Below are 18,599 nucleotides of genomic sequence, written 5' to 3'. Positions count from 1 at the left end.
GAACCCCTGGCCACGTGTTCCTGGTCGTACCTCTCGTGGAAGGTGGCCTTCCTAGTGGCGATCATGTCGGCCCGATGTGTCTCAGGGCCTTAACCTCAGAACCCCTCTATACGGTTTTCCATAGGGATAAAGTCCAGCTCCGCCCACATCCGACGTTCCTCCCGAAGGTGGTCTCCGCCTTCCATATGGAGCAGAGCATCTTCCTCCCGGTGCTCTGTCTAACGGGGAACGCCGCCTCCACACGCTTGATGTGCGTAGGGCGTTGGCTTTTTATCTGGATCAGACTAAACCGTTCCGGAAATCCTCTCAACCCTTTATTGCCTCGGCCGAGCTAAGGGGCAACCCATCTCTACCCAACGGCTTTCCCGCTGGATCACCTCGTGCATATGCACGTGTTATGTTTTGGCAGGGATTCCCCCGCCACCAATTGTAAGGGCACACTATACGAGGGCTCAGGCCTCATCAGCTGCCTACGTCGCCCATGTCCCCATCCAGGACATTTGTAGGGCGGCCACGTGGGCCTCAGTTCACACATTTACTTCGCATTACGTGATGGTCTCCCAGTCTAGGGATGACGCCAGGTTCAGCAGGGTGGTACTTTGTCCCGAACCATCGTGAACTCCTACCCACCTCCAACAGATATTGCTTGGAATCACCTACTGTGGAATACACAGGAGCAATCACTCGAAGAAGAAAGGACAGTTACCTGTTCCATAACTGGCGTTCTTCGAGATGTGCTGCTCCTGTCTATTCCACACCCTGTCCTCCTTCCCCTCTGTCGGAGTTGTCCGGCAAGAAGGAACCGAGGGTGGGGGAGCCCGTAGCTCCCCTTATAGCGCGATATACAGGCACCACTCCAGAGGTCGCTGTGGTGCTCCCCCAGTACAGGTACTGCTAAGGGAAAAACTTCCGGCACTGGTGCATGTGGCGAGCATGCACACCTACTGTGTGCTATGACTTGGCAAAGATACCTGTCCCCGTGCTGACAGCACATGCCATAAGGGCGCAGGCATACTCAGTGGTGTTCCTGGCTCAAGTTCCTATCCAGGACATCTGCAGGGTAGCGATGAATCACACCTTTACATCGCACTACGCCATTACATAGTAGGCCAGAGATGATGCAGCTTTCAGTGGAGCGGTGCTATAATCAGCGGTCCCATAACCTCCGACCCCGTCTCCTAGTTAAAGCTTGGGAGTCACCTGCTTGGAACTGACATGAGCAAGCACTTGAAAAAAAACAGTTACCTGCCTCTCGTCACTGTTGTTCGAGATGTTGCCCATGTCCATTCCTATACCCACCCGCCTCCCCCTGTCAGAGTATCTGGCAAGAAGGAACTGAAGAGGCGGCAGGTCAGCAGGGACCTATATACGCTGCCATGGAGGCGCAACTCAAGGGGGCTCACAGCGATTCAATGGGTACCGCTAGGGGAAGAACCTTCTAACGACTGTGCATGTGGCATGCACATACCTACTTGGAATGGACATGAGTAACACATCTCAAAGAACAACAATTATGAGAGGTAGGTAACCGTTTTTTCTTTCCCTTTCACACATTGCCAGTAAAATATTTTGTAGGCCAAAGGATGTCCTCTTACATTTCTGAGACCCCAGTGAAGACTGATGGCGTACAGTGTAACTAAAGGCCTCATTTAAAGCCTGATCCAATACCCACTTAAGTCAATGGAAGAGACTGACTTCAAGTTAATGGAAAGACAAGACTCCTGTTAAATTCACTGAGGCCTTTGATGATAACACAGATTGCACGAAGGTTAACTGAAGGGAAAATTTGGCCTATAGAATGTTTTAAAGATGATGATGGTGATGTGTGAGAAAGGAAGAACACAACTTAACTGCCAGAGCACACAGTAAATTTTCAGGGCTGGTAGTTAAATAAATACAATCGTTAAAATTGCTTGCCATCTGAGAGGATTTGATAACATTGATGAAGCCATTGGGTCACTTTTCAGAGTAGAACCACAGTTTAACTGATGGAGTCCGGTGCATTTCTTCAGTCTAGCACTGACCATCTGTTCTACTTCCATTTTTCAGCCAAACAGAGACCAGTTTTAAAATTATGCTGTGTTATGAACCAGTTTCTGACAAGTGAAATTTATGCATGTAACTGGTCAATAGAGTAAATTTGATAGACCCGTTTTATTAGATATTTCTAATACTGTATTACAGTTTTAAGGTATTTTTCAATTTTAAAACTGTGATAGATGCTGCTATAAAACTTTTGTAGACACTTTTAAATCCTACTTAAATCCAATTTCCGATTTCAAATTTTGATCACAAAAGCAAAATAAAGTATAATTTAGTTATGCTACAGGAATTATATACTGGATCTCTACAGAAATGCTTCTATCTAAATCCTAATATTTTTATCAAAATGGCAGTCTTGCCTCAAGACTTTTTTGTTGTCATCATTAATCTCTGGCGTTCACCCTGCAAATAATATTACTTTTTACCTTAATGTCTAATTGTAAAACAGTTTAGTTTGTTTTGTTGACATTTTATATAATTAGCAATTTTAAATGTGTAATGTGCTCATCATTTCAATGTTGGATGGATGAATAGATTCCATCCCTCTTTTCCTCCCCACTCTATCATATCATGGCATATTTTGTTGAGAAAAAATAACAATTAGAAATTTCTCAATGTTCAAACTGAGTCAGTAGTTATGCTGGTGCTAACAGTCGTGGGAGTGCTAATATAGACAAGCGATCAGCATTTTAAACGCCATCTCATTTAGATCTGAGTAGTGTTCAATCACGTGGTGTGCTGATGGCTGCCTAGAGTACTGTCTGCACTAACACTCCCCTGGGTATTATTACTAGTGGAGCTTAACAAGTATTTATAATGATGGGAAATTTTTAAGAGAAAATGGCTACTATAGACACCGACTTAGAATAAAGATTTTAAAAAATCAGTATAAAAGATTTCTGTGGTTTTAAGTAACTCTCTTAGATCTCTTTAAAATGTAAAATGCTTATTCTGATTTGTGCTACATCTGTTACCTTAAAAAGTGAGGCAGTTTTTACACAACTAGTTTATTTTGGGATAAAAAATATAGCTTTCCTTCCAAGTAATTTTTGAAAACGTTGTTTTGTTATACAATGTTACTAAAACTATTACTCATCTAATGATTTTAAATTTAAAGTTATTAATGTGTTATAAAAAAAAATAGAATTTGTTATCCAGTCAAATTGCAGGAAAGCTATCTACTTAGCATCAGTAAAACTTTTTTAAAACAATGAACATTTAATAGCCTTCCAAGGAATGCAGGGGGGGACAGAAAACCTAACTGGCTTCAAGACTGAGCTTGACAAGTTTATGGAGGGGGTGGTATGGTGAGACCATTTACAATGCCAGACTGCCAGTAGGAAAAATTCCCAATGGCCAGAGACAGGACACTAGATGGGGAGGGCTCTGAGTTACTACAGAGAATTCTTTCCCAGGTGTCTGGCTGGTGGATCTTACCCAGATGCTCAGGGTCTAACTGATCGCCATATTGGGATCAGGAAGGAATTTTCCCCCAGGTAAGATAGGCAGAAACCTGGGGTGGGGGTTGCCTGCCTCTGCAGCATGGGGCATAGGTCACTTACAGGTTTAAACTAGTGTAAATGGTGAATTCTCTGTAACCTGAAGTCTTTAAACCATGATTTGAGGACTTCAGTAACTTAGCCAGAGGGTAGGGGTCTATTAGAGGAGGAGTGGATGGGTGAGGTTCTGTGGCCTGCAATGTGCAGGAAGTCAAACTAGATGATCATGATGGTCTTTTCTGACCTTCAAGTCTGTGAGTCTGAGTCATAACATTTTATTCATAAAAACAAAATGTCTTAAGGACTTTCCGGGTATTAAACAAAGCAAATTTAGGATTTAGAAGCTTTAAATGTTTTATTTCTAAAAATATTTTAAATGTATGCAGTAGCTTCAGAAAGGCCTCTTAAACTTTCAACGGTCACAGCAGACCCCATTATTTTAGATCTTCTGGTAGATTATAGCATCTAGGAAACTCCTTTAGTAATCTTTAAAGCTCAATTTTTTTGCATGTTTGCTATGACAACACTGAGGGAATGTGAGATTTTGCTCCAACTGCTTCAAACTTAAATGTTTCCACTTCACCTCAGCATTTATCTGTCAGTGGGAGAGGCCATTATCGGAACACAAACTCATATTTGATTATTGTTATTGCTTAAATATGTGAAACAAAGGAAAACCTGTTTAGCCTTTTGGATGCTTTCCTAAATATATCCAAATCTAATTAGTGAACTTGCCATATTTGGTTGCCCAGATTCTAATAAACCAAAAGCCATGTTTCAAGATGTCAAAAATACTAATTTCTATTTTCAGGAACTTTTTTTTCCTGTGTGAAGCACTCTAAGTTGTGTTGGCTATGTGTCCAGTTTTAGAAAATCATTGATGTGTGATGTGTTCCATTTTTCTTTGTTTCCCTTAGGGCCCTGGAAACTAACAAATACAATCACATCACTGCTACTTACTTCTTACTAGCTGAGAGGATTCTGAGAGAGAAACAGGAGAAAGAAATTCAAACCAGATCTGCAAGCCCTAGCAACATCAAAGCTCAGTTCAGGTGAGAATTTAGACACTTCAGTGATTCAGTCAATTTAATCAGAATGTTTTGAAATTCCAAGATAATTTTGTAAAAAAAAAAAAATAGAAAAATATTCTTTCATTGCTTGTTCCAAACATCTTGGGAGAAGTGCAGCTGAAATATAAACAAGCTTCAGAATAGATGTTCATATCTTCCATGGGAAGGTCATGTTCAGAGTGTCATACCTGTATTAGGTCTGATAGAGAAACGATTTGGTATGATTTCCTTCTGTTGGTTGTGTTTACACTTGATTAAATTCCACTTTGTAAAAACTATTCTGTTGGTGTAATTTCCTAATTGCACTCCAGTGCTGATGGGGATCTGTCATAAAGGAAAAGCTGAATTGACGTTTACATAAGGATTTAATTGTCAGGTTGTGTTCTGGGCTTCAGTAAATCTCAGGATGAAGCCCTTAAAAAGGACATAAGTTTTGAGATTTTTTTTAAAATAAGTTAGATGTATTTATTGATTAAGGAAACATGTGGAAATGGCTGTCTTCAATCTACTTAGCTAAACTGATTTTTAGTAATAAAAATGTTTTCAACATAGATCAGTAAGTTTAGTTTATCTGTCAGTGTCTCTCAATGACTGTTCCGTGGATGGGTGCTGGTCCCTGAGATTTACGTGACACTGTTTAGGAAGGCAGCAAGCCAGTCCCTGATATCAAAAAGGTTGAGAAACACTGATCTATATAATCCTCTTAAAAATTACTCCTGGAGGGATTCTGCGGGACTGCGCGCTTGCAGAAAACAGTCTCTCTCTCCCCCACCCCTCAGATTTACTTCTTTTCCCTGCAGAAAATGGCAGGGAGGCAAAGGGAAGCCACGTAGGGGTGGGGGCGTGACCGTGTGCAGTTTTTTTTTCTGGGGGGGGATGGGAGTGAGGTTATGGGAGAGATGAGGCATGGGGGGGGGTACACAGGGTTATGTGTCACTGTCCCCTCCCCCCTTTCTGCAAACGTAGAGTTGCCCAGCTCGGAGGCTGTTTCGGGCTCCGCTGACTTTGCAGCTGAACACAGCTTCCTGGGTCCTAGTGCCAGTTGGGCTCTCCTTCTGTGTGCTGGGAGCCTTCCTATTTTCTGTGGAACAGTGAGTGCCAGCAGTGGGGCCGGATAAGGGGGTGGAGGGTCGGGGGAAAGAGGCAGTGGAGAAGGAGGAGGGGTGGAATAGGGCAGGGGGAGGGGAATGTGGCAGTGAGGGAAGAGGGATGGAGAAGAAAAGGGGATAGGGGAATCAAAGGGGGAAGCGGGAGCCCGGCATGCGGCATCCCCTTGCCAGCAGCCTGGAGCTCCCCTGTTAAGCAGGCCCATCGAACCCTCGCCCTGACAAGCCCTAACCCCTACACCTGGACCCCTCCGACAAGCCTCCCAACCCCACTAAGCCCCAGCCAGCTGCACCTGGACCCCCACCCCTTTGAGCCCCATTCCCCTGAACCTGGACCCCCCACTGAGCCCAACCACGATCCCCTGGATCCCCTGCAGAGTCCCATTGCCCCTGCACCCGGAACCCCACAACAATCCCCTGTGCATCCAGATCTCTCACTGAACTGCCTGCAGCTAGGTTGCCCCACACAGAAACCTCTCACCGCACACCTGGATCCCCCCCACACTTGGCTCCTGCTGGACTGAACCTGCCCAGCCATGCCTTGCACTGTGTCAGGGTCAGGTGCAGCCTCACTGCCGAGTCCCTGTACTGGGAGAGATGGGGTCTTGAGGGTGATCTCCCACCTCAATGCAGCCAGTGGCTTTTGCTCTCCACTGCCATGCTGGAGCCACATTTATTTATTGACAAATAAAATTTGAAAAATTTTTGCAGAATTTTAAAAAATTGTACGCTTAATTTTTTGGTGCAGAATTCCCTCAGGGGTAAAAAATTTAATAACAGTCAGCAAGGCTCCTGAAATCTGTGGTAGCTCCATCTCATGTGGCAAAGATAGGAGAAATCTGCTTCTGCTTTTGTGTATATAGCTGGTATTGGTTTGTTCACCCAGCCTGCCATTTGCTGCAGACCTTCTAGTAACCTGAAAGCCTTTAATTCTTCTGCATTTTCAAGTTTAGGTTCAAATTCATGCTGAAGAAAGAAACAGAGAGGATTTTAGTGTGAACGTGCTGAATTGAAAGTTTCTGCTATATTTAAAATGTTCAGTGGGGGAAGAGTTTCCCTCTTCCTCTAAGCTCTGAGTTTTGTTTGGTGGCGTTAATGTGTTGAGTTTCAGAGTAGCAGCCGTGTTAGTCTGTATCCGCAAAAAGAACAGGAGTACTTGGGGCACCTTAGAGACTAACAAATTTATTAGAGCATAAGCTTTCGTGGGCTACTGCCCACTTCTTCGGATGCATATAGAATGGACAATGTGTTGAGTTAGATTTAAGAAGCAAGCCTGCTGTTGTTAGGTTCCCTGAGCAAGGCTCTGTTGACTTTGAGAATCATCTTTGAGTTATTGCCCTGTCTTGATTATCATTTTTGGAAAGATTATGGAGGTTGTGCTGAGGTAGTTCCATCAATATTTGTATTCTTTAAATCTTTGGTTCCCTCCCTTCCCCAGTGACTGTGTCTTTAAGGCTGAAGTGTAGTAGAGTCTCGTGGTAGTAACTCCTTCCAGTGATGGATGAAAATCAGGTGCTTGTGCTGATTCTTTTTGATCTGTTGCCTGCCTTCAGAATTGTTAACCCAGGTCTGGACTCTAGTGGGTGGAAATGAAGATACTCCTGAGAGGCTCCATACTTTTATTTCCAAGGATGGTATTGGGCAATTGCTCTTCTGTTCCAAGGGTTTTCTCATGCAGGATTCCATTTTGTCAACATATATAGGGAGTCATTAGGAAGAACAATGGGGAGATGTGGGTTGTGATATCTTTCCATTTTATATCCCTATTTCATTGAAGCCAGCTGGTGCAGTTGAGGGCTAATTAACTGAGACTCAACCCATACAAGCCTGAAATTGCTGTAGAGTGGGGGGTACATTTGAAAAACTAGTTAACACTAGTTCAGTTCCCTTGACTGGAGGAGTTTGCCTGCTGTTTCTGATCTACCTTTACAGTTTTGGTGGCCTTACACGCTGTATGCAGCTTCTTCCAAAGCCCATTTGAAAACTTGAGTTAGTTCACTTACTGAGCTCACTTAGTGGTCTTTGCTGCAGGAAACATGCTTGCACTGCATGGGCTGCACTGGCTGACAGTTTATTGCTGCATGCAGTTAAGTGTTCATTTTTATCTTGCTGCTGAAGAGATTACTTCTCTCCTACGATGGTACCTTGGCCTTTCATTCTGACACTCCCAGGATCACCCTGTTCTTATTTTACATGAACTAAGATGAAAGAATCTGTGCATTTTTCAAAATAAATCCAAATAGAATACTCAAATTTTTCAGTGTTTACTGTTAGAACAGTCAAAAAAACATAGCACCATAAACTGAAAACCCTGAATATGTCTTCAAATGACAGATGTTTTTAAAAGATTAAGTTTTATAGCACTGACTTTCAGACCTCCCAACAGTCCTGGTTTTTGCAGAACCGTCCTGCAAAACCCCTGTCCCAGTTGAAGTGGCTCTTGTCCTTTGGGGCTGATGGGGTTTGGTTCCCTGCTCCAGGCGTTGCAACCTGGCCATGGCACATGAGGTTGCAGTACCACTCACTCAGATTTGCCCTGGCCATATTTCTCTTTCTCTCCTCGCCCCCCCATCAGTGGGGCCAGGCCAACCCTGGAGAGGGGAATTGAGCCCAGCCAGCACCATGGAACGGGACAGCTGTGGGATGACTTATTACTGTTTCATTTATCAGTTTGTTCCAAAACCTCCTGCACATCTACCAATGTGATATATGCCATTATGTGCTAGCAATGCTCCTCTGCCATGTACATTGGCCAAATCGGACAGTCTCTACTCAAAAGAACAAATGGACACAAATCTGACATCAGGAATTATAACCTCAAAATCCAGTAGGAGAACACTTCAACTCAATAAGAGACCTCAAAGTGGCAATTCTTTAACAAAAACCTTCAAAAACAGACTCCAACCTGAAGCTGCAGAACTGGAATTTTAATTTGCAAACTGGATACCATCAGATTAGAGCTGAATAAAGACTGGGAGTAGTTGGGTTATTACAAAACCTAAACTTAATTTCTCCCTATTGTTACTCACACCTTCTTGTCAACTGTCTGTAATGGGCCACTCTCTTACCACTTCAAAAGTTATTTTTCCTCCCTTTTAATTGATTTATCTCATGAGACTGACCTCACACTTGGTAAAGCAACCCCCATCCTTTCATGTATTTATACCTGTTACTGTATTTTTCACTTCATACATCTGATGAATTGGGTTCTAGCCCATGAAAGCTTATGCCCAAATAAATTTGTTAGTCTCTAAGGTGCCACAAGGACTCCTTGGTTTTTTTTGCTGATTCAGTGGTAGCTATGTTAGTCTGTAACAATCTGAGACATTTCCTCAACTTTGTCACCTAAAATGAATGGCTTAGGTGTAGGAATCTCCCTCAGATCGTCTGCGGTGAGGACCGATGCAGAGAATTTATTTAGCTTCTCCGCAATGGCCTTGTCTTCCTTGAATGCTCCTTTAGCAACTTGATTGTTCAGTGCTAAAGGAGCAAACTGATTGTTTGGGAGGCTTCCTGTTTCTGATGTATTTAAAAAAAACAAACTGCTGTTAGTTTTTGTGTCTTCTTATAGTTACGCTTCAAATTCTTTTTTCGCCAGAAAAAACTTTTACACTTGACTTGCCAGAATTTATCCTCCTCTGTATTTTCCTCATTCGGATTTGACTTTCAATTTTTACAAGATGTCTTGTTGTCTCAAACTGCCTCTTTTACTCTTGTTTAGCATGATGGCATCTTTTGATGTTCTTACTGCTTTGTTTTTTTTATTTGGGGTATACATTTAGTTAGAGCCTCTTTTTAAAGTTTCTGTGCAGTTTGCAGGTATTTCACTCTTGTGACTCTTCTATGGTACTGTGATTAAATTAAGATTTTTACTCTATTTGACTGTTTGTTCTCTTTCAGATATAGTGCCACTCCCCCACCAGCGTAACCACCTCTGTCATTCCTATATATTTTGTACCCTGGTATTACTGTGTTCCATTGATTATCTTTGTTCCACCAAGTTTCTGTTGTGTCAATTATATCAATATCCTAAGTTCACCCATCTTAATATTTATCTACCTTCATGGGATGTAACTGAATGGGACTCTTTTTGTTGTTGACTGTTTCTATTCAGTTCCTACCTGTACTTTATCAACTTCTATCCTCTCTTCTTTACTGTGATTTGGAGTAACCTCTTTAATAAATACTCCTCTAATGGATGTGTCTGTCCTGACCGTGTGTGCTCCTTTGCGCCTGTTGGCTTCGCCCAACCTTTAGTTGAAAAATTCTTCTGCAACCTTTTAAAGTGTCACTTCTTTCATAACTGCTTTGATTTGAGGTTTGTGCTGAATACAGTTGTATTACATTCAAAGTTCCATTCACTTACAGATAAAATGTCTTTGAAAGTATCATGTTTTATTTGGTGCCTGGACTCATATGACTTGTTGGTTGAATATTGAAATGATTAGCAGAAATTGATTTAGACAATAGCAGTATATCAACTGTGTTACAGCTTAAATTCTAAGGTAAAAAAATTTCTAATCAGCTGTATTCATATACTTTAAGTAAAGGCAATTTTGTAAAAGCAAACTTAGACCATATGTTCAGAAAAAGAGACTGTGACATTTGAAAATGTCATTTTTTTCTGAATGAATGGTTTAAAATATGTGAATGAGAAGACGAAAACTATCAATGTGTCTGAGCAAATATGGCTTTTATGTTGTTTGAAAACTGGGAAGAATGAAAAAGCTCCGGATTAACCTTGTCTACAATACCGTCATCCTTAGATTGTGTTTGAAAAGGTCCAAGAATAGGACCCTCCCTGTTTAGTCCCTACTGATTCTAGACCTCCCACAAACCATTTGATTTAGTGTTTTCTGTGACTGTGGTGAAAGTTTTTTTTTTCCAATTTTGTTTTCTGAGAGCTGTCATGGATTTTTCAGATCTCTAAATTGGCAGCAACCAACTTAAATTATACTTATCAGTTTTCTTTAAAATTGATATTTATAAATTGTACTGGCTTGCCAAGTAGGATAACTGCTGTGGCCTCTATATACTGTGAAGATTTTATATTGTGTATTCTTAAGCTGTCAATCAAATCTAATTTTACTCCTTTTTTTCCCCTTCTCAATCTCTTACCTAGGCAATCATGGCCAACAAAAATCGATGTACCCCAGGACCTGGAGGATGACCTTACAGCTTCTCCTCTCTCCCATGCAACTGTTCCTCAGTCTCCAGCTCGCACTGCTGAAAATGTTCTTAATGGTCACAGAAGTAAGGCACTTGGCGATTCAGCAAAGAAAGAGGATCTCCCTGAATTAGCTGGGCCAGCACTTTCAGTGGTTCCTTCAGTGAGCTTAAAACCCACTACTAGTGGGCGGAAGTGCTTGTTTAGAGTAGAAGAAGATGAAGAGGAAGATGAAGAAGATAAGAAACCCATTTCTCTTTCAACTCAAGTTGTTTTGCGCCGCAAGCCTTCAGTTACAAATCGTCTCACTTCCAGGAAGAGTGCACCAGTCCTCAATCAGATCTTTGAGGAAGGGGAGTCAGATGATGAGTTTGACATGGATGAGAACTTACCCCCAAAGCTTAGCAGGTTAAAAATGAATATTGCTTCACCTAGCACAGTGCATAAGCGCTACCACAGAAGGAAAAGCCAGGGTCGGGGGTCTAGTTGCAGTAGCTCAGAAACTAGTGATGACGACTCAGAAAGTAGGAGACGGCTAGATAAAGATAGTGGGTTTACATACTCCTGGCATAGACGGGATAGTAGTGAAGGGCCACCTGGAAACCAAGGAGATGGTGGTGGACAGAGCAAACCAAGCAATGGAAATGGAGGCGTAGACAAAACAAGCCCTAGCGATAACAACAAAAGTGGGGGAAGTCCCTCCACGGGCTCCGGTGGTAGCACTAATAACACTTCAGGTTCTACTCGTAGATGTGCTGGATCTGGAAACTCAATGCAGTTATCTTCTAGAAGTGCAGGGGACCTTGTTGAAAGCCTAAAATTGATGAGCCTTTGCTTAGGTTCCCAGATTCATGGCAGCACTAAATACATTATTGATCCTCAAAACAATCTGTCATTTTCTAGTGTGAAAGTGCAAGAGAAATCAATGTGGAAAATGTGCATAAGTTCTAGTGGGAGTGCAAACCCAGCTTCATCTTTGGGCAGCATAAAATTCTTTTCTGACCACATGTCAGACACAGCGAATGAGTTGGAACGGATAAAGAGTAAGAACTTGAAAAATAACGTGCTACAACTACCTCTCTGTGAAAAGACTATATCTGTGAATATTCAGCGGAACCCCAAGGAGGGACTGCTGTGTACCTCCAGTCAAACTAGTTGTTGTCATGTCATTTGACAATGACCTGACTTAATAGCTCAATCTACTTGACACCACCATTCTTCCTGTTCAGAGCTGTGAACACCTTATTTCAATGAACCCCATTTTTTGTCTTAATATTTTAAAGTGGGCTTTATGAGCAGTTATTTATTACATTTTAATTTTGTGTTTGCTTGATGGTATGACAATGCATGGGCTTTGTGCATGCTGCTAGCCAATACATTTTTCTTTCCCAACATAATAGACTATTTTATTGTGTAATTTTTACACGTATAATTTTACTATGGAAGATCTGGATTAAATTAAAATGTATATCTGGATCCTAGTGTAAATGTAGCACTTGGAAATTTCATATTCTGCACTTAAACTAGAGAGAGAGAGAGACTTTTGTTTGCTTGTGAAATGTTAATTCTTGTTCTGACCTTCTGTGATATCTAAAATATGTGATATGTGGCATACTTCTGTGTGTCTGAAACAGAACCAAAGCAATAATGTTTTGATGCTGAAAACTCCTCAGGGAGCTTTCACATGTTCCAAGGCTTGTACAAAGCAAAGATGCACTGAAAATTAGTGATCTTAAACTATGATTTTAAACCCACACCTATTTGTCTTAAGCTATATGGTTAAAGTTGTGGCTCAAAATCAAACTGAAAAGATCTTGTTTTCCTATAGGCAAGATTTTTTAAAAGCAACTAGATTTGTAAGGCAGCTTTTTCCCATAGAAATATGTTAATATGACAAGCAGACAATCTTCTTTTTTAATATAACAAAGGTAAATTATAACGTCTACTTCTGAGTTTTTACATTCTAACTGAAAATAAATAGTTTGTATACATTATCTCCGTTATTAGTAGTATATCATGACAATGACCTTAAATATTTTAGCATTTCTTATTCTAAGTGTGACTCTTAGATCTCAAAATGCAATAAAGAATGGAAAATGTTTAAATAATTGGATGCAAATTTAAATTAATCAGTATTATTGTCTGATAAAAATTTTCCTCATCATTAGACTTTTTGGCTTTTGTCAGGACTTAATATGTTGTGTTGTCTCCAGTATTTACTCTGTTCTTTTAATTTCCCTCAATAATCTTGTTTTCTATTAAAATCAAGTCCAATATTTACAAAAACTAAAAATTGGCACATAAGAAAATATCCTTCCACATTCTTTAAAGCTATTAGCTTTTCCATTTTGTGTCCCCATTGCCATTGAAATAATGGCAAATTCGTGCTTTAGAATATTTCTGTACAAAAGATTACTTTTGACCAGATGAACTAACTTTTGTGGAATTTTATTATCTAGAATAAAATATATTGCAGATTCCTAATTTTGGGAAGGGCAAGAATGTTTTATTTTTTCATGCTGTGCACTGGGTCTTCAAAGCAATGCTAGTAAAAATTGGTGGTATTATGTAGCAGCACCCCAGCCAGACATCGAATGTCTGAAAGGAGTTTACACTGTTTAGCATATTGTAACATTTACAAAATGGTCAAATACAATGCATTTCATGTACACCGTAGAGTGAGTAGAGCACCAAAGAACTGCATTACATTTGGTCATCATTTCTGTAGTTCACACTGGCTTTTCTTAATTAGTATGATACAGTTTATTAGGACAATCTACATTGCACAGGATACTTTTACTGTCTAGCCTAGCTAGGGATTATGCATTCTGCTCCCTAAAAAAAAACCAAGTGATAAACATTTTACTTTATGGAACTTTTCAGTTTTAAGCTACAGTTGCAGTTCAGTCAGTGTGAGATTTATAAATTGAAAGCTACAAGAAGAGATGTGTGGGTGAAGCCATAGAACACATTTGCTTGATATTTTTGAGCAGGGATCTTATAAAGGGCCAGAAATAAGATGTGTGGTTCACAGACAGTGAGCATAACATCTATATTAAAAGTAAGAGAAAAGTTTATAAAGGGCATTGGCAATAAACTATTGCAGCTTTTTTTTCCAAGTATTGTAAATACTTTCCTGATATTATGTACAGCCTTGGAATGGCACCTTTTAACTAACCCCAGGTGTATTTTGTTTCCAATGTTTTTATATACAGATGTATATATGGTGCTCACTTTAGAACAGCAGTGTTGACCATTTATGCTGCATAGCTGTATTATAGCCTTATTAGTTGTGTATGGTTGGTTGAACTTCTGGATGTACAAAAGTTAGTCTGAGTGTTGTCCTTTTATCCATTTGTTCATAGGTGAATGATTGTGCATGTGTTGTATGTTATATTATGTTGTCACGTAAAAGGAAGGGAGAGAATAACCACTACATTAAAATAATATTGGACCAAACTATTTAGAGCAAGTAAACAGTTTCTTGTGCCCCTTAACCTGTCTTTAAAAGTTGCATATAGTTATGGTAGCGTATAAATTAAATATTGTGGAAAAACAATTAGTCTTGTATTTTTCTCCGTGTGTATATATAAATGTACCTTTAGCAACTTTATCTGTATTTAAGATGTGACAATCTTGACACAGAATTTTAAGAGTAGCAGTAAAAATAAAATAGAACAGAATTAAAGAACTTCTCACCAAGAAAGAATGTGTGTGTTAAGAGGGTACAGAAATATCAGCTGATCTTGTCGGTTGCTTCCAGCAATGTTTGGCTTTCTTCATTGTATAAACATTCATGGTGTGTGACAGAAATGGAAAATCCAGTTAATAAAAATGACATCTTGATTGGTGCATAAACTTTGTTTTTCATGTCAACTTTATACAATTTGCTAATCAGACTATTCATTCTACACTGGGGGGATGAAATAAAATCTCTTCTGCTCTAGAATCACTTATCAGAACATATGAAATGGTGATGATGGTGTTTGGTTGAAACGGATGGGAACGTCTTTGCAACATTAGGTACTTTTGTGAATCTAGCCTTAAGAAGTGGTTAGGCACTACTGACATTTACAAAACCATCACTCAGCTGCTCCCATCCCTCTAGGTGCCTAAATTTCTGTTGGTTGGGTATGCGCAATGTCATCTAGCTGCTCAGCAGTGGAGCTCCTACTTAAGCCCTGACAGGACTGTCCCAGTAGAAGTGCTCGGTGTATGCTTAACCTGCACAAGAGACAGCAGGCTACAAGCAGACTGGGAATTTTTGGGTCTGGCTGGTGGCTAGGGTACTTGGGATGAGGGAAACCCAACTTTGAAGCCCTGATTTATAGCATGAACTTGAACCTCACTCTTCCCCTAGCCAAAGTGAGTGCCCTAACTACTGGACTATCAATCTCTCACTTTTTTTTCTGGCCCCATAAATACTTATTTTTACAAAGTGGAACAGCTTCAGAAGAGATTGAGATACAGAATAGCCAGTAGCCAGGTGGTTGGGGCACTCTCCTGGGATGTGGGAGACCTGGCTTCAAGTCCCTGCTTCAAATCAGGCAGAGCAGGGATTTAAAAACAGGTCTTCCATATTGCAGGAGACTACCCTAACCACTGGGCTATAAAAGGGATAGGCTTTCATTCTCTATTCACCCTCCCTCCTCCTCCCCCCCCGTGCAGCTGAGCTGTCTTAGGTGCCTAATTTCAGCTGAGGATTCATGTCAGAATTCTGAGCAAAGGAGAAGGCATCTCTCTCCAATTTGGAGTTAGGCCCTGCCTCTTGGCATTTCTTACTGGCTAGTTTAAGTGTTCACAAACTGAGGGGGGAAGCTGCCTATCTTATGTACCTCTCCCCACACAATGCATAGTGAGTTTGGGTGCTTATCTTGGATCTGTGAATTCCAGTGCATAGCAGGGCACTTGTGTACACTTAATATGGAACACTATCGTTAAGGCTATAAAAGAGGTTAGTTATAAATCCCTTGTTTTCACTTTGAGCATCCACCCACACAGCTGCGTTAGTTTAGTTACACTGGTATAATTTTGGTGTGTAGACAAGACCACAACTATTTTTTGTGCTTAAAATATCTATGGTTGCCAACAATTGGAAGGTAACTTTAGCTATTTGAGGCTGAAGACAAACCCTCAGGAGTAATGTGTCACCTCACTCTTAAACATCTGAACTTTAAGAACATAGCACATAATTATTGGTCTCAGATATTCTCCCACATGAGTAAGTTTGACAAAAACTGGATAATTTATTGATAAATTGGAGAAATGGTCTGAAACCAACAAGCAACAGAACAGGGGGACGGATAGCTCAGTGGTTTGAGCATTGGCCTGCTAAATCCAGGGTTATGAGTTCAATCCTTGAGGGGGCCACTTAGGGATCTGGGGCAAAATCAGTACTTGGTCCTGATAGTGAAGGCAGGGCACTGGACTCGATGACCTTTCAAGGTCCCTTCCAGCTCTAGGAGATAGGATATCTCCATTTATTTATTTATAACACCAACAAGCTGAGCATTAGTCCTTGTTTTGCTTGCCAATCATAGAAATGTAGGGCTGGAAAGGACCTCAACAGATCACCTAGTCCAGTCACCCCCACACTAAGGCAAGAATACTAAGACCATCCCTGACAGTTTTGACCAAAGTGCTCCAATGGTGGATTCCATAACCTCCCTTGGAGCCTATTCCAGTACTTAACCATACTGACAGTTAAAAGTTTTTCCTAATTATCTAATTAAAATTTCCTTTGCTGCAGATTAAGCCATTTCATTCTTCTCCTGCCTTCAGTGAACTTGGAAAACAATTCATCACTGTGAACTGTCCTCTTTGTAACAGCCTGTAACATATTTGAAAATTTTATCAGCTTTTCTCCTTAGTCTTCTTTTCTCAAGACTAAACATATCCAGGATTTTTTTTAAAAAAACTTTCATTATATGCCAAGTTTTCGAAAGCTTTTATCATTTTTGTTTTTCACCTTTGTGTTTGTCCACATCTTTAAGGTGTGGCACCCAAAACTGGACACAATACTCCAGCTAAGGCCTCACAAATACCAAATTACTGCCAATATCTTACATACAACACTCATGTTAATATATCTGAGAATATTAGCCTTTTTCCATCTTCAATTTGTGAACCACTATAAGCCTCAGCTCCTTTTCAGCAGTACGACCATCTAGCCAGTTAGTCTTCATTTTGTATTTGTGCATTTGATTTTTCCTTCCTAAATATACTACTTTGCACTTGTCTTTACTGATTTCATACCAATTCTCCAATTTGTAACGGTCATTTTGAATTCTAATCTTGTCCTCTCCAAAGTGCTTGCACAATCCCTCCCACCTTGGTGTTATCCACAGATTTTATACTCCATTATCCAAGTCATTAATGAAACTGTTGAATAGTAATAGACTAAGGACAGACACTAGCAGGACCCCACTAGATACTCCCTCCCCGTTTGACAGAAAGTTACTACATTTTTTCAACCAGTTGTGCATCCATCTTATAGGATTTTCATCTAGACCACATTTCCCAAGTTTGCTTATGAGAATTTAACCTGGGACTGTCTCAAAAGCCTTACTAAACTCAAGATATATCATGTCTACTGCTTCTCCATGTCCACAAGGCCAGTAACCCCCTCAAAGTAGGTTGGTCTGGTGTGATTTGTTCTTGACATGTCATGGTGGCTATTACTTATCAGCCTATTATCCTCTAGATGCTTATACATCGATTGTTGGATAATTTGTTCCAGTATTCTTCCAAGTATCAAAGTTAGACTGACTGGTCTATGATTACCCAGGTCTTCCTTCCCCTAGTTAACAGGTACTGTGTTTGACCTTCTTCAGTCCTCTGGGACCACACCCATCCTCCATGCGTTCTCAAAAAAAAAAAAAAAATTGCCAATGGTCCCAAGATTGCTTCAGCTAGCTCCTTAAGTACCCTAGGATGAATTTCATCAGGTCCTGCCAACTTGAATACTTCTAACTTGTTTAAATACTCTTTTTAACCTGTTTTTTAGCTTATGTTCCTTCCCCCTTATTGTTAATATTATGTTAAGCATCTGATCACACTTAACCATTTAGGCCATGTCTATACTTACAAGCTTACAGTGGCACAGCTGTACTGATAGAGCTGTGTCCCTGTAAGATCGCTTGTGTAGCCTTGTTATGCCAACGGGAGAGAGTTCTCCCATTGACCTAATAAAACCAGCTCAATGAGCGGCAGCGGCAGCGATGTCGGTGAGAGAGCATTCCCCCTGACATAGCACTGTGCTCACAAGTGCTTATGCCGCCAAAGCTTCTGTCGGTCAGGGAGGTTTTTTTTTTTTTTTTCACATCCCTGAGCGACAAAAGTTTTTCCGACATAAGTGCTAGTGTAGATATGTCTTTAAATGAAGCCTGAAGCAAAATAGTCATTAAACAGCTAAGCTGCATTGATGTCTTCCATTATTAGCTCTCCCTCCTGCTAAGTAGTGGACCTACACTTTCCTTAGTCTTTCTCTTGCTCCAGGTATTTATGACATCTTTTCTTATGTTTATATCCCTTGCTAAATGTAACTCATTTTGTGCCTTAACCTTTCTGATTTTGTCCTTATGTGCTGGTCCTATTCTTTGGTATTCATCCTTAACTATCTGTTAATTTTTCCACTTTTTGTAGAATTTCTTCTTGATTTTCAAGTAGTTAAAGAGTTCCTAATGCAGCCATTTTGACATCTTACTATACTTCC

At 40.5% G+C, this 18,599-nt stretch overlaps 1 protein-coding gene across 2 annotated transcripts in view; it reads left to right on the top strand.

Annotated features, from left to right (window-relative positions):
* Positions 1–14,731, top strand: part of SNRK (SNF related kinase) — a 92,582-nt gene extending 77,851 nt beyond the window's left edge. For both annotated transcript variants that reach the window (XM_034760865.1, XM_034760864.1), the window contains 2 exons: positions 4,460–4,594; positions 10,841–14,731. In XM_034760865.1, the coding sequence (XP_034616756.1) occupies positions 4,460–4,594; positions 10,841–12,059 (1,354 nt within the window). In that variant the 3' untranslated portion in view covers positions 12,060–14,731. The remainder of the gene's footprint in view (positions 1–4,459; positions 4,595–10,840) is intronic.
* The last annotated feature ends 3,868 nt before the right edge of the window (positions 14,732–18,599 follow it).

The sequence above is a fragment of the Trachemys scripta genome, chromosome 2 (assembly GCF_013100865.1).
Source record: "Trachemys scripta elegans isolate TJP31775 chromosome 2, CAS_Tse_1.0, whole genome shotgun sequence".
NCBI classification, from domain to species: domain Eukaryota; kingdom Metazoa; phylum Chordata; order Testudines; family Emydidae; genus Trachemys; species Trachemys scripta.
This window is presented reverse-complemented; position numbering and strand designations above follow the sequence as displayed.